This window comes from Zonotrichia leucophrys, chromosome 28, assembly GCF_028769735.1.
Source record: "Zonotrichia leucophrys gambelii isolate GWCS_2022_RI chromosome 28, RI_Zleu_2.0, whole genome shotgun sequence".
NCBI classification, from domain to species: Eukaryota; Metazoa; Chordata; class Aves; order Passeriformes; family Passerellidae; genus Zonotrichia; species Zonotrichia leucophrys.
Window position 1 is genome coordinate 752499 of NC_088197.1, and position 24248 is coordinate 776746.

Here is a 24248-nt window from a genome sequence, read left to right on the forward strand (position 1 = left end):
CAGGGGGTGAACCATGGGGCTCTGTCTCTGCACCTTAGCCCTGTCCCCCACCAGTGCCCCTCTTCTTCTCCCGCTTGCCCCATCTTATCCCCAGCCCCCCCAGCCTCTCTCACTCATCCCCCAGTGCCCATCTCACCCATTCCCATTGCCCCAGCTCCTTCCAGCTCCCCCCCAGCTCTGGCTCCCCCCATTGCTCCGTGGGACCGTGGGACATGGCTGTGCAGGGCAGATGGGGATCCTGGTGGGGTGCTGGGTGCCTTGGGGGGGTCTGTGCCCCAGGAGGGTGCTCAGCTCCCCTCTCTCCTCTCCTTGCAGGTGTGGAGCTGCGCAAATGAGAAGCAGGTGAGTGAGAGCAGGATGTCATTGGGGGACCCCATCCCTTCCCTGTCCCCCCAGTCCCAGAACATGCTGTGATGCTCACACAGTGACCACAGGGCCCCTGCTCCCCCCCGCCCCCCTGCCCCCCACCGCTGCCTTGGGGCACCCCAGGGTGCAGCACCCAACACCCCTGCCCTGACTTGTGGCTCCCCTGAGACTGCCGGGCTGGACCCAGAGCCCCTGGGGCTACAGACACCCTGTCAGGGTGGGCCTGCAGCTCCCAAAGGCACACACACCCTGCAGCTCCCAAAGGCACACACACCCTGCTGCACTCCCAAAGGCACACAGACCCTGCTGCACACCCAAAGGCACACCCACCCTGTGCTGCACTCCCTGCACACACCCTGTGCTGCAATCCCTGCACACTCTGCACTCCCTGCACACACAGCCCCTGGGCATGCACTGGTTCCACTGGACACACTGCCCACAGCACACACCCACAGCAGCACCCGGCACAGGCTGCTCATGCTGGCTGCACTGCACAGACACAGCACACGCTGGGCAGGCACTGCACATTGCCACACACAGGCACACACTGCATGTGCTGCACTGCATGGTGTGTGCCACAGGCTCTGCAGGTGCCTCTGCTGCCTGTGCCATGTGCACTGCACACACTGCACACACCCTGCACACACTGCACACACTGCACACACTGTGCACACACCCTGCACACACTCTGCACACACACTGCACACGCTGCAAATACTGCACACACTGTGCACACATACTGCACACTGCACACACACTGTGCAACACTGCACACACTGTGCACACACTGCACACACTGCACACACACTGCACACGCTGCAAATACTGCACACACTGTGCACACATACTGCACACACTGCACACACTGCACACACACTGCACACACTGCTCACACTGTAGACTGGGTGCCCACAGCCCCTGTGCCCACAGGCTGTGCATGCTCCACACACACTGTGCTCCCTGCACACCCAAAGTGCTGTGCACACCCTGCATGAGCACTGTGCACACACACTGTGCCCTGTGTGCAGCAGTGCAGACACTGCACAGCACGTGCTGCATGCATGGCACAGAGGCATTGCTCCCTGGCACTGCTCCTGAGTGCTGCAAACCACCCTGCACACCCCTATCCCTGCACACCCCCATCCCTGCACACCCCTGTCCCTGCACACCCCCATCCCTGCACACCCCCATCCCTGCACACCCCCATCCCTGCACACCCCCATCCCTGCACAGCCCCATCCCCACACGTGCACATCCACACTCTGCATTGCTGCACACCTTCCATCGCATGCCCAGCCCAGCCTTTCCCCCCGGACACCGGTGCCTCACTGGGAGCCTCCCTGAGCCCCCCTGGGCCCTGCCCAGGGTGTGTGTACCTGTGCCCAGGTACAGGCACAGCTGCAGCTGCTGCAGGCACACAGTGCACAGCCCCACTGCACACACAGCACCCCACACACACACCCTGTGTGCGCAGCCTGGGCAACACTCAACACCCAGCCCCTGCTTGCTGCCCTCTAGGACCCTCAATGTCCCCTCCCAGCATGAACTCATTCTCCTTTCCCCTCCCCACTCCCCCTGAGGCATGAGGTGAGCCTTGGCCGGCGGGTGTGGGCAATGCAGTGACTTCCCCTTGCCCCAGGATTACAGTTTTCGGCCCCATTTCCATGTCTGCTGACATCCTCACGGTGGAAAGAGACCCTTAATCCCCTGCAAATACTGCAGGAAGATTTCAGATGCCGGATAAAAAGCTTAAAGATGAAACGTTGCGAGGGTTGAAAATGCTTATAAGCGTCACCCAAACGTTATTAGCTGGGGGACAGCGCCGGGTCACGCCCGCCCAGCCTCGGGACTGACACTGGGTGCCCCAACGTTCCAGGGCCAGCCTGCTCCATGGAAGAGGCTGGACAAAGGAGCTGGGGAGGAAGGAGGGAATTAACCCAGGCTTGGTCCCCTCCAGGCCAGGGCAGAGAGAGATCAGGTTGGCTCTCAGTGATGGCACTTCCATAAATCCTCCATTTCAGAGGAAATCTGACTTTTAGCACCAGCGGGTTCAGTGGCCCGGTGGGATCTGACAGCAGAGCCAAGTATGAGGCATCCCTTGGATTCTGGGTCAGTCCCCAGGACCCCGGGTCAGTCGCCGGGACTGTGGACCAGCCCCCAGGACACCACAGCCCTGCGATCCTCTGCTGTGGCAGAGAGGATTATGCCTTTGCATAACCTGTTCTAGGGCCACCCTACCTTCCCATCCCTCCTTTTCCCTGTCCGTCCATCCCTGGGCTGGGACACGTGCGGGGCCCAAAGCCCCCAGGCCCCTCTGACTCTGCGCTGTCCCCCCAGGTGCCACCATGTTCCTCAATAAGTGCGAGGGGGACCTGGGGGAGCTGCGGAAGCCGGGGGACGGCGAGAGCTCCCCGCCGGCCGCCGCCGAGGAGGAGCAGCCCAAGAAGAAGCACCGGCGGAACCGCACCACCTTCACCACGTACCAGCTGCACGAGCTGGAGCGCGCCTTCGAGAAGTCGCACTACCCCGACGTGTACAGCCGCGAGGAGCTGGCCATGAAGGTCAACCTGCCGGAGGTCCGCGTGCAGGTAGGGAGGGCAGCACCCCTGCACCCCGGACCTGCCCCTGAGCCGGGGCACGGGGACCCCAAGGTGATGGAGAGCTCCTCAGAGCCAGCTCTAGTGCCAGTGCCTCCCTCTGTGCCTCAGTTTCCCCACAGCTCGATACGGGAGTGGCATCTCTGCAGAGCCAGCTGCTCCTGACAAAGCCAGGCAAAGGGTTTAAAGGCTGAGCCTTGTTCCTCTGTGGGGTCCCATTCTGACTTACAAGGTCTCAGCTGGGCCCATGGGCCAGAGGCTCCAACAGGACACAGAGATGGTTTTCAGAAATCTTTCCCCCTTCTGGTGCTGGCTGCTCCCATCCCTCCTGCTGCTCGCATGGGAAAGTGGCCAAAAAACCCACCTAGGCTGATTGTGGCTCCTTCCAGGTTTTTGGGCTGGGAAAGCACAAGATCCTCATGGATTTGAGGGTTTTAAGATTGTTGGAGCAGGCAGATTGGCAAGGCAGTGGGACTGGGGAGGTTTTGTTCCTTAGGCTGCAGCAAAAGACTCATGGGGGGACTGAGCCTGGGAAGAGCCTGGGGTCCCACCAGTCTTCTCCCCACCTTTCCTGGACTGACAGGGTGAGATCAGGGAGGGAGAAAGGGTCAAGGAGCTGAATGAAGCCACTGTGAATGAAAGCAGTAGCCCCCAAACAAATGAACTGAATTCCCCAGGCCTCAGCCCCAGTGAAGACAACGCAGCCTTTTTTGTGGGGGTCCAAACCATAAAGACACCTCTGCTGAGCTCTCTGAGCAACAACTGGTTTCACAGAACCACAGAATCATTCAGGTTGGAAAAGCGCTCTGAGTCCATTGAGTCCAACTGCTCCCCCAGCACTGCCAAGGCCACCACCAATCCATGTCCCCAAGTGCCACATCCACACATCTTTGAAGTCCCTCCACGAATGAGAACTCCACCACTGCCCTAAGGAAGAAATTTCCACTAATCTCCAACCTAACCCTCCCCTAGTGCAGCTTGAGGCTGTTTCCTCCTGTGCCCCCCTCGCTCCCTGGGAGCAGAGCCTGACCCTCCCCAGCTGCCCCTCCTGTCAGGAGCTGTGCAGAGCCAGAAGGTCCCTCCTGAGCCTCCTTTTCTCCAGGCTGAGCCCCCTCAGCTTCCTCAGCTGCTCCTCATCCGACTTGTGCTACAGCCCTTTCTCCAGCTCCGTTCCCTTCTCTGGACGTGCAGTTTGCACCAGTGCAGCCCAGTGTCCCCAACAGCCATGAGCAGCCCGTGGAACCCTCCCCTTTCCCACCCAGCCATTCATCTTTCCTCCCCTTTGCCTCCTGCAGCAGACCCCTGTGCCCTGTGCTGCTCTGGGGACGTGGGGACCAGCTCTTTAATGAGCAGTTCCCACGGGGCCAGACGTCCCCACTGGATTTGGGTCGCCAGTCCCTGTCGTTCCTGCTGGGTTTTGGCACAACTGTGACTGTTTAACTTATGAAAGCTGTGACCAAGGGGCTGGGAAGGTCGGATAACATTGTCCCATGGACTGCTGGGAGTCTGCAGGGCCGGGCTGCACGTTCCCACGGAGCCAAAGGGGCTCTGTGCTTACACCTCTCCCTTCCACACCCTGGAGATGTCCTTGGTCTCTGGGGCTTGTGGGAGAGGTCTGGCAGAGTTGCTGGGGTTGCTGGAGCCCTGTAGGACAGCCCTTGTGGGATGGAACACCCAAACGGCACAGCCCCACCTCGAGCACTTCCCGTGGGACACCCACAGGGGATACAGCACAAAGGGGACCCTGCCTGGGGCAGAGGCACGGGGCAGAGGCAGGGGGCACCCTGCGTGGGACACAGCGTGTGGGGCACACTGCAAGGGCCCAGCTGGGCACAGTGAGCTCACCTTGGCTCTCACCCTGCAGGTCTGGTTCCAGAACCGACGAGCCAAGTGGAGGAGGCAGGAGAAGATGGAGGCCAGTTCCATGAAGCTCCACGACACCCCTGTGCTCTCCTTCAACCGGCCCCCCATGACCCCCAACGTGGGGCCCATGAGCAACTCCCTGCCACTCGACCCATGGCTGACGTCCCCCATCTCCAGTGCCACCACGGTTCACAGCATCCCTGGCTTCATGGGAGCCCCCCAGGCCCTGCAGCCCCCCTATGCTGGGCACTCCTTCCTCAACACGCCCCCGCCGATGGCGCAGGGCATGCAGCCCATGGCCCCCGCACCCTACCAGTGCAGCACCCCCTTTGTGGACAAGTACCCGCTGGAGGAGGTGGACCAGAGGAGCTCCAGCATCGCCTCGCTCCGCATGAAAGCCAAGGAGCACATTCAGACCATTGACAAGACCTGGCAGCCCATTTGATGAACGGTCCCCTCCGAGCTCCCCGGCCGCCACTCCTGCCCCCGGCGCTGGCGGGCGAGGGAGGACAGCGGGTGCTCAGCAGGACCAAGCTGGCACCGGGCAGGGATGCCAGGCTGCCTCTTCCCCACACTGACCCAGCACCAGCAGTGCCAGGGGAGCGAGTCGGGTGCTGGCAGGGCCCCACGGCTGGGGGAAGCACTCCAGGAGAGCTCCTTTGCCTCTCTGAGGCGTCAAGATCAACTGAGGATCTGGCTGAAGCTCAGGCATCCCACTGTGCCAGCGGGCCACCCACCACATGCCAGTTGGACACCTCCTTTCTCCACACCCCCTCCCCTTTCCATTATTATTAATTTTTTTTTAATGCTGCAGATTTAAACAAAAGTGAACAGAAAGCTCTAGTTTTGTAGGGAGTACTTGGGGGGATGTTTTAGCGGTGTTGGGGCACGCTGTGGTCGTGCCAGATGTGCCGAGAGCACGGGTGTATTGTGAGTAAAGAGATGAGCTGGACGGCTGCTGCTGGCTGGAGTTGGAGCTGCGGGGCCGCGGTCGGGCCGTGCCCTCCTCAGCTCGGTGTGGCTGCCGAGCCTCTGCCAGAACGGAGCTTTCCCTGGGGGCACCATCCCTGGGCACCCTCCTGTCCTGCTCCCAAACCTCTGCCAGAACGGAGCTTTCCCTGGGGGCTCCATCCCTGAGCACCCTCCTGCCCTGGTCCCTCGGGATGCTGCAGGCAGGGCTGGGCCAGCTCCAGGCACAGGTGACCTGGGTTTGGCTTGTGCTGCTCCATGGCCTCAACAGTCCCAGGTCCCCTGCTGGACTGTCCCTTGGGGGCTGTGCCCCCCGCCCCAACACTCTCAGAGGTGCCAGAGGGCTGCTGGAATTGTGCTGGGGGGAGGATGGGCAGCAGTGGGACCCCCGAGACCCTGGTGAGAGGAGGGGGTCGGCTGTGAGCCCTGGGCTCACCACAACAGGGTTCTGGGGGGACACCACACCTGGCTTATCCCTTGCCAGTGTTCCCTGCCAGGGGGGAGCTGGGGGTGGTGACAAGGTGCCGTGTCCTCAGGGGTCCCCAGAGTGCAGTTCTGTCCCATCTGCCCACCCGCTGGAGCTCGGGGCACAGCCAGAGGCACCCTCACCCTCACCGATGGCAAAAGCCAGCATGGCCCCAGCACACGGCTGAGCCCACAGCGGCTCTGAGGTGCTAAGCACAGCTGGGACAGCAAGACAGGGGAGTTTATGAGTGGGTGCCCGGGGTCCCTGGGATGCCCTGAGTGTCCAGGGTTCCTGGGGTGCCCCAGTCCCTGGAGGAGCCAAACAAAGGACAACCCACTTCCCACCAAAGCTTTTCCCCAGAAAATCTTCTCACTCCGGACCTGACCAGAGTCCCCGTTGGGGGCTGGCTGGGGCAGCCTCATCCCGACCGCGTCCCCCCTGCCCAGAGCCCGCTCAGCGCCCCCAGCCCGGGGTCTCACCCGATCCAAACCCCCCGGGCCGGGCTCTGACGCCTGCAGAGCCCCGGGGTCGGGCGGGTGTGCCCGGGATGCCAGCGGGCCAGGCGAGGCACTGACCTCGGCGAGACCCTGCTCCTTGTGCCCCGTCCCCCGGCTGCTGCTGCTCGTCTGTTTCGTTAGCGACAATTAAACCTTTAACAACCCATTAAACGCATAATCGATGCTCCCCGGCTCCTCGGCCCAGCTAATGGGGCGAAGCGCCCCGGCCGAGGCGAGCTCCGGCCGGCAGATAATGAAGCAACGGCTGCGGAAGTAATGGGGTTTGATCCGGGGGACGGGACGCGCTCAATGGGGGCTGCGCTTTTCACATGACATAATTGCCGAGGCTGGCGCCAGCCCGGGGCACCCCTCGGCCTCCCGAGCGCCAACAAAGGCCGGCTGGCGCTGGGAGCGGCAGCGCCGCACCCCCGGCCCGTTTGATCGGAGCCGTAATTGGGGCGAGGGTGCTCCGGCAGCGCCGCCCGGCAGCGCGGAGGGGCCCGGCGGGAGCATGGATGGATGGATGGATAGATGCGCCTCCCCATCCTCGGGGCTGGGGGCTGTGTGAGTGATGGAAATGAGCTGTTTTCCTTGGGGTGGCTCGGGGGATGTCGGGGTACCCGCACTCGGTACCCCCCTTCCCTCCCGTGGGTGCGCCCGGTGCTGCGCTGCATCTCCTGCGGGAACGGGCGAGATTTCTGACCGCAAAAATGCCATTTAAACGCAGGGAGGACGCAGAAGCACCGAGCCGCCTGGCCGGACCACTTTATTGGTGCTTTCCCCGGTGGACACCCACTGGAGCCTGCCCCAGCATGTAGGAGTTTGTGTGGGAAAAATTTAAGCAAAAAGGAATTTTTTTTCCCTTCGATCCCAATCCTGTCCTGAAATCGCTCACTGCCCAGATGGGGCCGGTTCCTGGGGCTGTACTGTGAGGAGTGGGTGCTGCTGGCAGTGCTGGAGGTACCAGGGGATGCTCCCACCCCCTCGTGGCCGAGCAGGAGCCCTCCCGCTCCCACCCCGGTAATCTCCTCCCGCGGGATTTGCCCCTAAGCTGCTTATTTCTCTCTATTTCTCCCAGGCCTGAACGAACCTAGCCCTGCCCCGGCACGACGCCTCGAGCCTGCTGAGCCGTGGTCTCTGGCACTCTGCCCCTGCACTGCCTGGTGGTGGCCTGGCATGTGGGGCTGGCACTGCCCAGGGATGTGGGGCTGGCACTGCCCAGGGATGTGAGGGTGGCACTGCCCAGGGACGTGGGACTGACACTGCCCAGGGATGTGAGGGTGGCATTGCCATGCCCAGGGATATGGGACTGGCACTGCCCAGGGATGTGGGGCTGGCACTGCCCAGGGATGTAAGGGTGGCATTGCCATGCCAGGGATGTGCAGCTGAGGCCCACAGTCCCCGCTGTGCTGTGCTGTGAGACCTGCACCCCTTGGCTGAGGCCAGGATGGAGCCCAGCCTCTGTGCATGTCACCTGCACCCCGTCCATGCCCCGGCCCCCAGCAGGACAGGCACGGTGCCAGAGGGCTGCGGTGACGGGGTGGCACCTCACTGTCCCTCTACAGGGTGTGGGAGCCGGGGCCCTCGGGGCTCAGGTTCTCCTCGGGGGTGTTGACCCACGAGCTCTCCCCCACACCCCAGCTCCCGGGGGCAGAGGGGCACAGGGGGCTGTGGGCTGGGGAGGGGGGCGCTGCCCACTGCAGGTTGAGCTTGGCGATGAGCGGCCGCCCCACATTCACCCGCTGCCGCTCCTCCACAAAGTCATCCATGCCCTGGTAGCGGTACTGCAGGCACACGGTGAAGGCCAGCTCCTGCTGCAGGGACAGCAGCACCGTGGGCTCCTGCCCTGGCACGGCCATGGTCACGCCGTGCCCCCGACACCGCTCGCCATGGCTCTTACCCGCAGCTTCTGCAAGCCACAGACCCGGCTGTAGAGGCAGCAGGAGGGGCAGCCGAGGCTCCAGACGGGTGCCAGTGGGCTGCCCAGCTCCTCTGGGCTCTCCTTGTTGGTGCACTTGAGGTCCACATCCAGCTCCTGCCATGACAGCATTCACGTGAAGACCACCACAGCTTCCCCCCGTTCCCCAGCGTTGCCCTGGTGGGGGCTTTGGCAGCTGCTCCCACCTCGGGAATATCAGTGAGCCGGGCCTCACACTTGGTGATGTCCTTGGGGGCAGCCACCACACGCGTGTAGATGATCATAATGTTGGAGAACTCGGCAGCAAAGCCCAGCTGGACGGTGACACCGCAGTCAAAGCAGAGGTGCCGGCTCTCCGGCAGCACTGGGGAGGGGACAGGGAGCACAGGGCTGGCACCTGCAGGGGCTCAAGGCTCGAGCTGTGCCCACAGGTGAGGCGGCCACTGGGTCACCCCAGAGCAGGGCTGCTGTTGTTGCTGTCTCCAGGCTGGTGGCTCTGTGCCAGCTGTTTCTCCTCCAGGTGGGAGGAACCCAGCAGGTGTTGTTCACAGCCTCTCTCTGCTCCTGATGCCAGCTTGGGACAGGCTCCCATGACTCACCGTGAGCCTTGGCCCACTGCAGGTTCCTGGCAGAGGACTCGTCCTGGCCCGGGGGGCGGATGGGGTCTGTCAGCGCCCGTCTCTCTGAGAGGTTGCTGCGGAGCTCCAGGGCCTGCCGGCCCCGCGTGATCTCCAGAGTGCCCATGTCTGCAGGGGCACAGGGGGTTGGCAGGGGCCCCCAGGGGTGTCACTGTTCCCCACTGCTCCTCACTCACCCTCGGCCACCTTGTCCAGCAGCACCGTGATCTTCTCATCCTCCAGCAGCCAGCGCTTGAGGAAGGTGACGAAGATGCCGTTGGAGAGCTCACCCTGGCTCAGCTCATAGGCTTCAGCATCTGCACACCTGCGGGGACAGGGCAGTGGCTGGATCTGTCATGGGGTCTGGCACTCCCTGGGAATTGGCCCCCAACAGGATGACAGCCCTAAGGAAGCCAGAGCTGGGTGCCCAGCACTCTTCCTGTTCCTATCACACCATCTGGTCACTGTGTTTGGGACAGGAGAGAATGGCCAGATCCTGGATGCTCAAAGCATCACCAGCCCAAACCCCTGTGCTCTGGAGGAGTCTTGGGGCTTCATGCCAGCAGGTGCTGCCCAAAGCCAAGCAGTGCCATGGGCACCTCCCTGCCCTGTGAGGGACTGGCAGCTGCTGCTTGCCCAACCTCTCCAGCATCAAGGGTGGAGGGATGCAGCCGTGGGGGTCTGAGCCCCTGAGCTGGGCAGGGAGACTCAGCCCCACTCTGCCTGTGCCAGGGGATGGTGGGAGGGGACCCACGTGGCATAGCCAAAGACGATGTTGGCCGTGACCTCCAGCGCCCCAACCTGCGGGATGATGTCATCATTGAGGTTCCTGCAAGAGAAGAGAAGCTGGACAGAGTGAGAACCTGTCCCCCTCCCAAAACCCACCCCAAAGCACACCAGACCTTGAGGGCTGCTCTGTACCCCTCTGCCCGCCCACTACAGCGTTTGCTAGCTCACAGGGGCAGTGAAGTCTTGGGGCATTTAGACAAAGACAATGGGTTTAGATGGGACCCTGGGTGTGCCCTGCTACCTGCCCCCAGGAGCCACCACCACCAGGTCCCTGTGCTGGCTCTCCCTGAGCGGCAGCTTGTCCCCAGGTGGGTGGCAGGGCCGGGTCACCTCTTGCGGCACATGTCAAGCAGGAAGATGTTGAGGCCGGTGCGGCGCTGCTGCATCTCCTGCAGCACCCGCTGCACGCACAGGCAGTGCTCTGACGTGTAGGCGCTGGGCGCGTCGATGGGCACCATGAAGCTGTTGCCAAAATTTTCATAGCCGTGCCCGGCGTAGTAGAGCAAACCTGCTGGGGAAACAGAGGGCAGGTGACATGGTGACATCCATCCCCTGACCTGCCAGCACCTGCTTCTTGCCTGGGCGCACCCCAAGACTCCACCAGCATAAAACCCTCAGCTCCCCCGGGGCTGGAGCCACCCTGGCGGGTGCTGTCGCACCGTAGACGCCCTTGTCAAGGAGGAGGAGGAACTCATCGACAGCCATCTGCATCTCAGCCTTGCGCAGGTCCAGCAGGGACACCACCTTGAAGTTGAGCTGGCACAGGAGGGCACCGAGGGCGTGAACATCCACGATGGGCGCCTGCAGCTGCTTGTGGTGCAGGTAGTGCATGTTGCCAATCAGCAGCGCCACTTTGTCTGTGGCTGCAAGGACAGGAGAGGGAGGTGTTGTTACAGAGTGGGACACACCTGCCCTCCATGCTGCCCACAGAGGTGACACCCAGCTCTGGCCAGCATCACAGTCCCTGGGTACCAAGGTACCCTATGGCATCCCTGGCTCACTGATCCCTGAACCCTCAGGTTATGGGTAAGGGCTAGGGTTGGGGATTTGGGTTGAGGGTTAAGATGCTGATCTGCTCTCCTAATTCGAGTTGGGGCTGGGCTGCTCTTTCACTCTTCCAGTATGCTGCATCCAAAGCATTCCTGGCCTGGTAAAGCCTTATAAGGTGACAGTGATGACACTGGCTACAGTCAGAGTCCCCCAGGGCCACCAGCCCCTCCTGGGCAGGCTCTTACCATACAGCTGTCCAGGGCTGCCATGCTCTAGGGAGCCTGGGAAGAGAGAAATGCCGTGCCATGGTCCTTCAGTGCCAGGGGAGCGTGGCAGGCAGAGCAGCACAGACCTGTTTGCTCTGCTCCCACCTACCTCCATCCCCCTCCTGCCAGGAGCCTCCAGAGGTGAAGAGCCGTGGGCCTGTGGCAGAGGGGATGTCAGGAACACTGTGCATGACATCACCTCCCAGCATGGGCTGCAGTCCCCCCAAAAACTGTGCAGCCATGAGGGCTTTGCTGGGAACAGAGCAGGTGGGGGGTCACAGAGGTTTTTCTGGGGCCCTCACCAATCTCCACGTCCACCTCCTGGCTCCACACCTCGTGGAAGAGGTTGAACACGTGGCAGGAGTAGCTGCCCCGCTCGGCCGTTGTCACCAGCTTCACCTGCCAGCAGGGCAGAGCGGGAGGCTGGGGCAATGTGCCAGACCACGCTGCACTGTGCCACGCTGTGCCATGCTGTACCATGCCATGCCGTGCCAGAGGTCCCTCCATACCTGGAGCAGGGGTGCCTGTGCCCCTTCCACGGGGCGCCGGTTCCTGAACCACTGGTACTGGGGCGGGGGGTTGCCGATGGCTCTGCACTCCAGGGCCAGCGTGTCCCCCTCGGCCAGGCGGCACGGCCGCGGCTGCCGCAGGATCTGCAGCCCTGCCATGCTCGGGCAGTAGCCACTGCCTGGGCAAGGGAAGGGGGGGAAATCAGGCACCCAGCCATGGAAGCACTCGGCAGCACTGCTCCAGGCCTCAGGTTCTGCAGCCACAGGCCCTGGCACCCATGGATGGCGTGAGGCAGCAGGCATGAGGAGGGCATGTGACTCCTCTGTGGGCACCATCACCCCAGCAAGCCCAGAGACCTTCACAGCTGAGCCAGGGCCTTACTTGGCAAATGATACCCCATCCCTGTCCTGATGGGGCAAGAGGTGCCCTGCAGGAGATGTCCCAATCAGGCAAGTGGTGCCCCATCACTGACAGCCCAGGGACAGAGATCTCAAGACCCACCTGAGCTGGGGCTGCTGCTCTTCTCCACCTGCACGTGAGCCCACCTGGAGAAGGTGAATGTGGCCCCACAGTTCACCCGGCAGATGTACCACTGGCCCGCAGGAGTGGCTGTGTCAATCACCAGCTCTGGGGATGTGGCTCCAGGCACCTACAGGACAGGAGGAGGCCAAGGAGTAAAGTGCTCCCTCACCCGTGCGGGTCCCTCACCACAGCCAGGGTGTGGGGCCCTGCTCACCTCCTGCCTCCCACAGAACCACTGGTACATGAGCCCTGGTGGGCCAGTTGCACAGCAGGTCAGGGTCACCTGTGTCCCCTCCGCCACCACCTGCGACTCTGGCTGCACCGTGATGCGAATGCCATCCTGGACTGTGGGAGAGGAGAGACCGGCCTGGGCTGGCTGAGTGCCCTGTCCTGCATCACCCCATACCATCCAGTCCCATCCTATCTTGCCCCACTCCCATCCACCACAGACTCTCCTCTCCCAGTCCAGCCCATCCTATCACACCGCACACCTCTGTCCTGTCCCAGCCATCTCATCCCATCTTGTCCCATTGGTATATTCAGTGCTATCCCATCTGCACATCTCATCTTGTTTCAGCCTATCCCATCCCACTCTGCTCTATCCTACCCTGCCGTATCCCATCCTATCCCATGCTGTCCAAATATATCCTGTCCCATCCAATCAGACCACATCTCATCCTATCTCATCCTGTTGCACCTATCCCACCCCACCCTGCCTGCCCAGCACCTCACAACCAGAGCAAGACCCCCAACAGGAATTGCTGTTCTTCACCCCCATGCCCATTTCCTCTTGCTGAGCCCCTGCCCCCGGCGCTCCCGCGCACCCCCGGTCCCTCTGTCCGTCCGTACCGGCGGAGCTGAGCACCCGGCAGGCCTGTTCGTGCCCCATGCGCTCCAGGCAGCCCAGCAGGTAGCGCAGGGTGCAGTCGCGCTCGGCCAGGAGCTGCAGCAGGCACTGCGTGGGGCTGCCGCGGGGCTCCAGCACCTTCAGCGAGCACATCTCCAGCTCCTCCACGCTGCGAGCGCCCGCAGCCGTCAGAGCCACAGCCCCAGCCCTGGCCATAGCCCTGGCCACAGCCCCAACCCCAAGCACAGCCCCGGCCCCAGTCCCAAGCACAGCCCCGGGCCCAGCCCCAGCCACGGCCCCAGCCCCGGCCCCGGCCCCGGCCCCGGCCCCAGCCACAGCCCCAAGCACAGCCCCAGCCCCGGCCCCGGCTCCAGGCCCAGCCCCGGCCCCGGCCCCAACCCCAAGCACAGCCCCGGGCCCAGCCCCAAGCACAGCCCCGGGCCCAGCCCCAGCCACGGCCCCAGCCCCAGTCCCGGCCCCGGCCCCAGTCCCGGCCCCGGCCCCAGTCCCGGCCCCGGCCCCGGCCCAGCCTTCTCCCTCGGGGCGGATGGAGCCCAGCCCGGGGGGAACCGACCCGTGCGCCCCCGCTGAGCCCCGGCAGAGCTGTGCCCACGGTGACCCGGTCGGAGACAGCCTCCGGCACGGCTCCCCCAGCCCTACCTGCACCTGAAGCGTTTCTCGGCCCCAGCCAGCTCGGCCAGCTTGCGCCAGCCCCGGCCGGCGTTATCCAGCAGCTCACACAGCCGGGCCACCACGTCCTCGCCCAGCGAGCCGATGGGCATGCTCCAGTCCCCCATCGCTCCTGGGGACGCCGAGGGACCAGCTGTCAGTGGGTGGGTGACGGGGTGCCAGGCCCCCGTGCCCCACGGGAGCCTTCTGGGCACAGGGTGACTCAGGGGAGAGCAATGAGATCCCTGAGCCAGGAGCCTGAGGAGGTGCTGGGACCTGGCTGGGCAGCGCTGCTGGATCTGGCCGCCGGCAGGCAGTCAGGAGTGACACATTGCCACTCTGCCAGCTGGGTGGCACAGGGGACGCCACTCACCCCCCTAGCCTTGGGCAGGGAGCCAGGGCACTTTAGCCTGGCCCCAGGAAAGGGACCTTCATGGAATGGAGTCCACAGAACTAGAAGGAGGGGATAGCCCCCATCACCTTCCCCATCCTTTCAGGTGACACAGAGGATGGGGCCCCAGTACCCCTCTTCTTCTGGCAGAGGCCCCAGTGGGGCAGCAGCAGCCTCCCCTTGCTGTCACCAGGCCTCTGCATGGTGTCACCAGGCCTCTGCATGGTGGCCCTGGAGCCACCAGCAGGGGCCTAAGAGGGGTCAACATAAGGTACATGGGGGTCTTAGGACTGGGACCCAGCTCAGCTTGCCCTGAATTCTGGGAAAGGTTTGTGTGACACGAACCATCTGGACAGGGCAGTTCCCTCCCCCTCCCCTCAGGTCCCTTCCCAAGAACCCACCCCAGAAGGACCCTTGTCCCCAGGACTGAGCTGCCCAGAGCAGCTGGGTGACACTCACCCCAAGCAGGGGGCTCCAAGGCAGTGGACAGGGACCCAGGTGCTCCGTCTGCTCACCTGCTGCTGGATTTGGGATCTGGACACACTGGGGGTGGTGAGGGAAGGGTGGGCTGCAGGCCTGGCAGGGATGGGTACTCACCACAGGGTATGGCTGAGCCCCATCAGCTCCCAGGCTGTGCACTGACCCCACACAGAGGTTCAGCCCAAAATCTCCCCCAAAATCGCCCCCGCGCTGCAGCACAGCACTTCTGCTTCCCTCCCTCTTCCTTCCTGTTGTGCAGCACGTGGGCGCAGAGCTGCCACCCCCCGCCCACAGCCCCGGGGGAGCTGGCACGGCCCCGTCACAGGGCACAGCCTGTCACAGGGCACAGCCTGTCACACAGCCTGTCATAGGGCACAGCCTGTCACAGGGCACCTGGGCCACCGCCAGGCCAGGTAGAGGCTGCACTGTCCCTTCCTCACTGCAGGAACCCACAGGCACCCCTTTTCCCCAGAGCCAAACTCGAGCCCAGAAGGAGCTGCAGGGCAGTGAGTCCAAGGTGGAGATGAGCTGAGGTGACTGTGGCACCTCTCAGCCAGGTGTGCCCAACACACAGCCAGAACCGAGGCCAGGGGATGGGCTTTGCCAGGCTGAAGCTGCCCAAAGAGAAGCAGAGTTAGAGCAGTGAGGCCCCCGTTGTGTGGGGAAGACCCTGCCTTCACTGTCCAGCCCAGCCAAGCCCTGCATCCCAGCACCACTGCTCCTGCTGCTGGAGGAGGAAAGGAGAGCATGGTGTGGGGGTGGCACTACAACAGGCCACCATGTCCCCTCCCTCACCCTGCCTGCTGTCCCACAGCACTGCCAAAGCCAGGCCCCTCCTGCCAGCCCCAGGGAGCACAGGCTGCTCAGGCCCCGAGATCCCCTGGCCAGGGACGCAGTGACACAGGTGGGTCATTCCTCACCCCACATCCCCACGGAGCCCTCAGCCCCAGCATCGTGGCACAGCAACAGGACCCGTGTGCAGTGTGGGCTCTCTCTGTGACCCAAAACTCGAGCTTCTGTATGAACAAACACACTGAGACCTCGTGGCCTGTGCTGCCTCAGCCCTCGGCATGAGCTTGCAAAGGGTCTGGGGTTGTCACAGCCTTTGTAACACATAACAGCCTCACCAGAGATTTATTTTTTATTTACAGCAAGGAAAAGAGACCAAAAGCCAGGGCAGATCCCAGTGCCATTTGTGCTGGCACACAGGGAAGCCCCCAGCTCAGCAGCACCTACAGCTTCTTGCCCTTCTTCAACTTGTTGCGCTGCCATGTGTTGTACTTCCGCAGGCGCCTCCAGTACTCGAGTGAGTCGGGGTCCAGCTCCTCCAGCTTCTTGGGGGGCCCGAGGTGGATCTTAAAGAGCCTGGGGGTGAATGCAGAGGGTGTAAGGCTGTGGGAAGGACGACAAAGGGACAAGCACAGGACGGAGCAGGATGTGCAGATCCCTCATCCCACATCCACAGTGCACCCACTCCTGTCTCCTGACCCTGGGAAAGGCTTCTGGGTCGCAGAGGGGCAGTCTGCCTCCTCGCAGAACACTTCTCTGTCCCTCTTACACAGCTCTGTGCCCCTGGGATGGAACCTCTGGGACACAGAGGGGAGTGGGGCAGCACGCACCAGTCGGGGTACTCGGACTCGGGCTTCAGGGCCACCTCCGGACCCTCCTTGAAGTAGTTGACCCCCATGGCATGGGTGGCGAGCATGGTGGGGTCGGTGCACACCTCCGGCCCCTTCAACGCCTCCTTCGGCACACCCTTGCCTTTGGACTTGGCGGCTGTGGGGAAAAGGGCAGGGTGAGGTAGGGTAAGGGCAGGGTGAGGACAGGGTGAGGGCAGGGGGTGTGCCGGGAGTGAAGGATGCAGGCAGGGGAAGGGATGGGGACTCGAGGGCAAGGGCACCGCGGGGCGCTAACAGGGACCGGGGCGAGTGAGAGTGGGGGGCACGAGGAATGGAGCTGGGCCGGCGGCACCACCGGGGAGGGCCCTGGGAGCGGGACACGGGGCCCGGAGCGTGGGCAGGGCATGGCCGGTACCATGGGGAGAAGCGCGGGACCGGGGCACGGAGGGACGGGGGGACACACGAAGGGACACACGGGGGCGGGGCCGGAACCGGGACCGAGGAGCGCGGGCCGGGGCCGGTGCCCGTGCGGGCCTCACCGGGTTTCTTGGCGTAGCCGCGGGCCGAGGCACGGAGCACAGCTCCCGCCGCCCGCAGCAGCGCCCGGGCGGCCATGGGCGCGGGGCACGGCGGGACCGGGGCGGGGTCGCGGCCGCGCCTGCGCAGCGCGAACGGAAACGGCGGCGGGACCGTCCCGTCCCGGCCGGAGGCGCCGGTAGTGACCGAGTCCGCCCGGCCCGGGCCCCTCCCGGGCCGCCGGTCCTATGGATACCGGCACCACCATGGACTTCCAGGCGGCCGCGCTCCCTACCCCCGGCGGCGGCGGTGATGAGAGCGCGGAGCCGCGGGCCATGGACACGGAGGACGGACCGGACGCCCCTGGGCGCTGTGGAGGCGGCGGGCGGCCGGAGGAGCCCTCCCGTAGCGCCCCGCAGCCCGGCAGCGGCTCCGGGCCGGAGGGGCCGGGGCCCGCCGCAGCCCCGGAGCTGGCGGGGGGCGCGGGCGGACGGACCGAGCTGTGCCGGGGCTCGGGAAGGGCGATGGAAGCGGAGGAGGTGCCCGAGGCGCCGCAGGGCTCTGCCCGCTGGGAGCCCGGTGCCAGCAGCGCCTCTCGGGGCACGGGGCGCCCCCGGAGCCCCAGCAGCGCCGACCCCGCGGGCATGGAGCTGGATGAGACCCCCGAGCCCTGCGCCCGCCCCGCACCGGGGGCCGAGTGGGCCGAGGATGTGGAGGACGAACCCTCGGAGATCCAAGGGCTCCTGGCTCAGCTTGAGACCCTCGACCCCAACCTCCGTGACTGCCCGTCCGCCCCAGAGCAGGGCTCGCCATCCCGCTCGGGCTCCGGTGCCCGGCGGGGCCGCGGGCAGTGCCCGGGCCGGTGCCGGCCGTGCCCGCTGCACGTGGCCACGGGCCGGGGCCTGGCGACGCGTCCGTGCTGCCCGCAGCACTCCGGCTGCCACCGGCCCTGCCACGGGCTGCTCTTCGCCGAGGCTGACCGGGAGGACTTGCTGAGCCTCCTGTGCTACGAGGGGGGACTGCCCGAGGCTTGTGCCGAGACCCCCTTGGCCCACTCCGATGTCCTGGCTGGGACCAACCTGGAGATGCTGCAGGCTCGGGAGGACCCAGCCGCTGTGGAGAAGCCTGAAGGGCTGGGGAGGCCAGAGAGCTCAGAGGAAGAACCTTCTGGCAGCTGGTGTTACGGAGAGGGGCTTTGCGAGGACGATTCTGCCTGCGAGGCTGCTCGGGAAGGTTCCCCGGAGCCGGCGTGGGCAGCGCTGCCTTCCGCTCTGGTGGCCGGGACAGAGCAGCCACCTCAGAGCACTATGACCGTGAGTGCACCGTGCCTTGGGCTGCCGTGGGGCAGCAGGAGCCAGGACGTCCCCCTTGGCTCTGGTCCCTCCTGGAGTCTGGGATGGGGGCAAAGGAGAGCCAGGGCCGACTTTCCTCAGGTCTTACAGGGCCTTGCACTGCGAGATTGCTCATACAAGACCCTCAGTACCAGCTTTGCCCTGAATGCATGCTTGCGTGGCTGGCTGGTTCAGCGTGTCCTGGCCTAGAGGCTGGTGCATCCGAACAGCCCCTCTGGTCCTAGGGTCCTGTGCCATCTTCCCCTCCAGCCCCAGGACCCTGTTCTTCTCTGTCCAAACCTGGGACCCTATGCCATTTCTCCCATCCTCAGGGACACTCTGCCTTTGCTGTCCCACTGCTCCAGGGCTAGTCAGGCTGAATCCCTGAGGCCCCAGCCACAGCCTCACTTGCTCTCTTGTTGCTTTGCAGAACAGGGAATCCCCATCATCCTGCCCAGCCTTCAAAGAGGGTGAGTTGCTTCTGTTCTTGAGCAGCAAGCACATGAGGAATCCTGCCCCACCTGCTCTGACCCTGAATGGGCATGGTCCGGGGTCCCGGTTAGGGAGGGAACAGCAGCTCTGCACCCACCCAGAGCGGGTGCACCAGGCTCCACGTGGCTCGTTTGAGGGTTTGCTGAGGAAATGGAGGTGTATCAGGGATCGGGGGGGGGGGGTATACTTGGGGAAAAGGGTGCCATGTGTTGCCAAGGGAAGGGGGAAGCAGCCCTGGACCCCCAGTGCTGCCAGGTGTCCATGTACCAAGCACTGAGCTGCTTCATTGTGTGTAGGAATGCAGCTAACAAGGCAGCAGGAGTTGGTACCCCCAGTTTCAGAGGTGGGGGAGCAGCCTCTGCTCAGTCCCTCCCAATACCTCAGTTCCAGGCCCTTGTGACCCAGAGGACTTGCTGGATGGTGTGATTTTTGGGGCCAAGTACCTGGGCTCCACGCAGCTGGCCTCGGAGAGGAACCCCCCGACCAGCGTCCGCATGGCGCAGGCACAGGAGGCCGTGGACAGGATCAAGGTGCAGGAGGGATGGGGGGCATGGCTGCCCCGAGCCTTACCCCATGAGGGTGTGGGGCAGCGCCCAGGGTCTGCCTGAGGGCACCTGGCTGTGGGGCTGGGTCCCAGCAGGGTCCTGTGACCTCTCCATCATTCTGCAGGCACCCGAGGGGGAGTCCCAGCCCATGACGGAGGTGGATCTGTTTGTCTCCACACAGAGGATCAAGGTGCTCACTGCTGACACTCAGGTGAGCAGGAACAGCAGTAACCTCGTGTCTCTGTGGCTGCTTCAACATTCCTGTTTGGCCTCAGGCTCTCAGCTTTACTCCCACGCCAGCAGGGTCTTGCCTAGTGATGGCCTATGGATGAGGACACATGTCTGGAAGGGGACATGTCACTTCATAGCCATCCTGTGTCATGTCCTTGCCTCTCTCTGTGTGGCTGCACAAGGCCTCTCATGCCACCTGCACCCTGTGGAGCTGCTGGGAACCCAAACTGAGATCTGGGAAACCCAGGCTGGAAATCTGGAGAGCTCTTTGCCTCAGGATTAGTTTCTGCATTATAGCAAGAAGGAAGAGCTGCCCTGTCCCCTGGCGACGTCCAGGGACACAAATGAGTCCTTGATGAAGAATCTGTTTGTACCTTTTGGCACAGACACGGTTTCTGCCCAGCATGTGCTGGGCAGCTGTGCCACATCCCGGCACCGTGGCCAAACCCTTCCTGCTTGCAGTGCCAGCAGGCTCACGGTGCCCACATGGTCTGACAGCCCCGAGGGGGCTGAACTCCGCCTGTTCCCCTTGCCAGGAGGCCATGATGGACCACTCCCTGCAGACCATCTCCTACATTGCCGACATCGGCTCCCTCGTGGTGCTCATGGCGCGCCGGAAGCTGCCGCGGCGCTCGGAGGCGGCGGAGGAGAAGCGGCTCTACAAGATGATCTGCCACGTCTTCCACTCGCCTGATGTGAGTGAGGCAGCACACGGGTCCCTGGTGTGGGTGGGCAGCCCTGGGGACCTGAGTCCCATCCCAGTGTAATAACTGGGTGTTCTGGGCTGGGGTTGCAGCAGAGACCCCTCCCTCCCCACTAGGGAGAGGCAGAAGCCCAGCCTGAGCATCTCTGTCCCCCATAGAGCCCCAGCAAGTGCAGGGGAGGGTTGGCTCCACACAGGGGCCCATTCCAGCAGGGAGGGAGCCAGGACATCCTGGAGCTCCCAAGCACATTTCCTGTGCTGGGCACTGCAGGGCACTGGGAGCTGTTGGCTCCAGCCCAGAGGCACAGGCAGGAACAGCCGCTGTGTTTCTGCAGGCCCAGGTGATCGCCCAGGCCATCGGGCAGGCGTTCGGCGTGGCCTACCAGCGCTTCCTGGAGGCCAACAGCATCGACCCCAGCGAGCTGAGCCCGCGGCAGTACAGCCGTGCCCTGCAGGACCAGGAGCAGCACAACACAGAGCTGACCCACTTCTCCCGGCAGGAGAACTGCAAGGACGTAAGAGCTGCTCCGATGGGTGGGGACAGTGTGGGGAACCCACTGGCACCTCTGTGTCATCCACTCTCTGGCTCCCTGTGCAGCTGAGGTGCTCCCTCCAAAAGCAGAGCCCGTCCCAGCCAGCTGTGAGTGCAGCTGTGGGCTGGGACAGTGCTCCATGGCTCTGGTGGAGGTTGTGACTGTAACCCACCTGTTCTCCCCCAGGTGTGCATCCGGAAGCAGAAGGGGGAGATCTTGGGCATTGCCGTAGTGGAGTCGGGCTGGGGCTCCATCCTGCCCACCGTGGTCATCGCCAACCTGATGCACGGGGGCCCCGCGGAGCGCTCAGGCGAGCTGAGCATCGGGGACCGCCTCATGTCCGTCAACGGCACCAGCCTGGTGGGGCTGCCCCTGGGCACCTGCCAGAGCATCATCCGGGTGAGCCAGGGCAGGGTGACCTCCTGCCTCACGCCATGGGGGAGATGGGGACTGCCCTGAATGACCTGGGGGTGTCTGTGACACCAGGATTCCTTTGGGGCCCCCAGCTTTGGAGACAGGTGTGCCCAGGTCATACCTGTCCTGCAGGCTGTGGCAGTTCCTGCTCAGAGGGCTTGGAGGAAGGCAGGGGACAAAGGGACAAAGCTGGGGAGTGCACTTGCTGTGGCCCCGCCTGAAAAGGAGGGTGGAGGTGGAGAAGGGCACCTGTCCTGAAGGGAACTTGTTGCATCATCTACCTCTCAGTAGGATGGGAAGGAGCTGGAAGCAAGGACAGCATAGCCTCAGGGGCAGGGATGTCTTGGGCTGGGTTTGTAAGTTCTTGTCCCTGCATTTGCATTTGCAGTATCCCGTTGTGTGCCTCAGTTTCCCCATTGAAAACAAGTTGCTAATCCTCAGCCCTCACATGAGCAATGTGGGTGTTGGATGTTGGGTGCTGCTGCCTATTATCTGTTCCCAACAAACCTCTTCTGTAGAAAAGTAGGTTGGATTAACATTTAGGCAATGCAGTTAAATCCACACATGACAGTCACCACAGCTGGCTCAGTGAGAGAGGCTAGAAAGGCTCCTTTTTGCAAGGTTTTAGTTCAGCAAAGTATATCACATGTGGCTGAAGGGAACCCAGCAAGAAAGAGAGCAACCACGAGGCGCAGGCAGCTTGAAAAGGGGAAGGGGTGGGGGGCAGAGCTAAGGGCAGGGCAAAGGGGATTGGTCTCCAAGGGAGGGGGTCAGCCACCAGTGGTACCAAGCCATTGAGGGGACAGGGAAAGGGGAAACCAGGGGAAGTTGTCAAACAGAAGTCCATGTGGGAGTCTGTCTTTTCCCCCAGGAGGACTGCATTACCCCTCAACCAGTCTGAATAGCTTTCCAAAATCTGACCATGCCCCATCCCACCTTCCAGGAGCTGAAGCACCAGACTGAGGTGACACTGAACATTGTGCACTGTCCCCCTGTCACCACGGCTGTCATCCGACGCCCCGACTCCAAGTACCAGCTGGGCTTCTGTGTTGAGAACGGTGTGGTGAGTGCCCGTGGGATGGGAGCTGCGCCAGGTCTGCTGAGGGACAGGCAGAGCCAGCTGTGTGCAGGGACCAGCGCCCAGCTCCCACACTGCAGGTGCCTGCCCAGGCCGAGGGGTCACAGGGCTCTGCAAAAAGCTCCTGACAGCCTTTCTGCAGCACTGGTGGTTGTATCCCTGTTCTTGGTGCTCTGTAGCTGTTTGCTTTCAGGGTGGTGGCTTCTTCCTGGCTTTCTGGGCATGACCTCAGTGACAGTTGTTGCTGTCCCCTGTGCTGAGCTACTCCCTGCCCTGGGCTCTCATGTGGCTGTGTTGGGAAGGCAGAGAGGGACATTCCTGGGCTCAGCGGGAGCTGGGTGGGTGGCACAGCCCCCTCGCACCCCAGCTGCTCCCCCTAGCACTGGAGATGTGGGGCTCTCCTGGTGCCCCAGGGAGCAGCTCAGTCTCTGCAGCCCCAGCCTGAGGGGAGCAGGAGGGCTCAGTGGGGGGACTGAATCAGCTGGGGGACAAAATCCTGGGGGCTGCCCTGGCCCCAGCTCAGCACGTCATGCTGGTGGCAGCAATGCCCAGGAACATCCCTGCCCTCCCTGCGTGCCCAGGGCTGGAGGAGCTGTGCACCCAGGCAGAGCTCTGGCCGAGAGCCTCCGGGGCTGTGAGGGTTTGGAGCAGTGGTGGCAGGGCCGGGCTGAGGGCACAGCCCTGCTCTCACAGCCCTCTAACCCCCCAGATCTGCAGCCTGATGCGCGGGGGCATCGCGGAGCGGGGCGGCATCCGCGTGGGGCACCGCATCATCGAGATCAACGGGCAGAGCGTGGTGGCCACGCCGCACGACAAGATCATCCAGATCCTCACCGAGGCCGTCAGCGAGGTGAGCTGGGCCCCACGGAGCTGCTGGGCTCGGAGCTGTGAGCAGCACCCTCCAGGCCAGGCCGGGGTCTCTAATCTGTGCCTCTCTGCCTAGGTGCACATCAAGACCATGCCAGCCTCCACGTACCGTCTGCTGACAGGGCAGGAGCAGCCCCTCTTCCTCTGAGCCACCGTGCCTGGGGCAGGCAGGACGAGCCCAGGGCTGCAGGGGCAGGACTGGCTCTGCCTTCTGCCTCAGCCCTGCAGCAGAACCCTGAGCAGGGCCTAAGTCTGCACCTCTTTTGTTTTACTCAGGACACAGTGGGACACTGGGGGCTGATACCCAGCCTGAGCAGCACCAAGGTCTGTGGTGCCACGCTTTGGGCACCTCTCCCACTCCAATTACCTCTCCCCAGCTCAGAGTGCCTGCACAGTGCCTGTCCTGCTGCTGCACAGGGTCCCTCACCTTGGCCTTCTGCTTGTGGGAGGTGAGGGGGCCTTATGTGAAAGCTCCCCCCACCCAGTCACTGACTTTTGTACTTTTACACTCACCAACAGTGCCTTTCCCAAGGTGGGGATGGTGCTGGAAGCACAGCTCAACTCCAGAGCACAAGCAGCAGAGCCCCAGAGTAGCACTGACCCCACATAGCCATGTGTGGGTGCACACTGGCACCCCTGAGGGATACCCAGCAACTCCCAGACTCAGCCTTAAGGGCAGAAGCGCTCTTGGCACCTCCTCTACTCCCATGGCTTGGCCAGAGGCTGTTGGGGTGCAAACTCTCCGTTAGACACGTTGCACCAAGCTGGGAATCTGCCTCAGCTTTTCCGTGGTGCTGCCTTGGATCACTCTGCATGCACAGCCCAGCCCAGAGCCACAGCCCTGGGAGCAGCAGAAGGGAACATGGCATTGCCCAGCCCCACATCCTGGCAGTTTGGGGCTGCAAGCTATTTTGTGAACAGCTCTCTGGGACCCCAGGGCTGCAGCAGTGCTGACCTGGCTATGCCTTTGTGCCTGGTTGCTCTAAAAATAAAAATTTTGGGAAATATGGGAGGCTGCATTTGAGGAGCTGCAGGGGGACTGCAGCAGAGGAGGGAGCACATCCCAGGCCTGCCCTGGTGCCAGGCCCCAGGTGCCCCTGTGCTGCCTCATTGTACACAGGGCCACTGGCCAGGGAGGTGCTTGGATCCCAGCAGAACAACT

The 24248-nt window shown here is 63.4% G+C and overlaps 4 protein-coding genes across 5 annotated transcripts; 2 read left to right on the forward strand and 2 right to left on the reverse strand.

Annotated features, from left to right (window-relative positions):
- The first annotated feature begins 2711 nt into the window (after positions 1 to 2711).
- Positions 2712 to 5271, forward strand: RAX2 (retina and anterior neural fold homeobox 2). Its single transcript, XM_064734426.1, has 2 exons — positions 2712 to 2954; positions 4828 to 5271. Exons 1-2 carry the CDS (start codon positions 2712 to 2714, stop codon positions 5269 to 5271), a joined length of 687 nt encoding a protein of 228 aa, XP_064590496.1.
- Positions 5272 to 7488: 2217 nt separating this feature from the next.
- Positions 7489 to 14943, reverse strand: LOC135458974 (mucosa-associated lymphoid tissue lymphoma translocation protein 1-like). The gene is given in 18 exon segments (XM_064734505.1): positions 7489 to 8572; positions 8659 to 8793; positions 8883 to 9040; positions 9276 to 9422; positions 9491 to 9618; positions 10048 to 10122; positions 10413 to 10626; positions 10629 to 10697; positions 10700 to 10945; positions 11318 to 11353; positions 11448 to 11495; positions 11641 to 11737; positions 11848 to 12026; positions 12350 to 12497; positions 12585 to 12715; positions 13220 to 13386; positions 13878 to 14019; positions 14737 to 14943. Coding segments are annotated over 17 exon segments (2370 nt in total). The 5' UTR covers positions 14015 to 14019; positions 14737 to 14943; the 3' UTR covers positions 7489 to 8317.
- Positions 14944 to 15885: 942 nt separating this feature from the next.
- MRPL54 (mitochondrial ribosomal protein L54) lies at positions 15886 to 17050 on the reverse strand. The gene is made up of 3 exons (XM_064734030.1): positions 16916 to 17050; positions 16377 to 16533; positions 15886 to 16122 (listed from the first exon to the last, which is right to left on the reverse strand). Exons 1-3 carry the CDS (start codon positions 16989 to 16991, stop codon positions 15990 to 15992), a joined length of 366 nt encoding a protein of 121 aa, XP_064590100.1. The 5' UTR covers positions 16992 to 17050; the 3' UTR covers positions 15886 to 15989.
- Positions 17051 to 17081: 31 nt separating this feature from the next.
- On the forward strand, positions 17082 to 24243 carry APBA3 (amyloid beta precursor protein binding family A member 3). Of its 2 annotated transcripts, none has more exons than XM_064734033.1 (10): positions 17082 to 18205; positions 18654 to 18693; positions 19100 to 19245; positions 19385 to 19471; positions 20028 to 20186; positions 20530 to 20709; positions 20914 to 21126; positions 22085 to 22204; positions 22913 to 23069; positions 23163 to 24243. In XM_064734033.1, the coding sequence occupies exons 1-10, from the start codon at positions 17141 to 17143 to the stop codon at positions 23537 to 23539; spliced, it is 2544 nt and encodes an 847-aa protein (XP_064590103.1). In that variant the 5' UTR covers positions 17082 to 17140; the 3' UTR covers positions 23540 to 24243. The 2 variants fall into 2 exon arrangements, with proteins under 2 accessions (XP_064590103.1, XP_064590104.1); XM_064734034.1 differs by having other exon boundaries at positions 17083 to 18205; positions 22929 to 23069; positions 23163 to 23368.
- Positions 24244 to 24248: the final 5 nt, after the last annotated feature.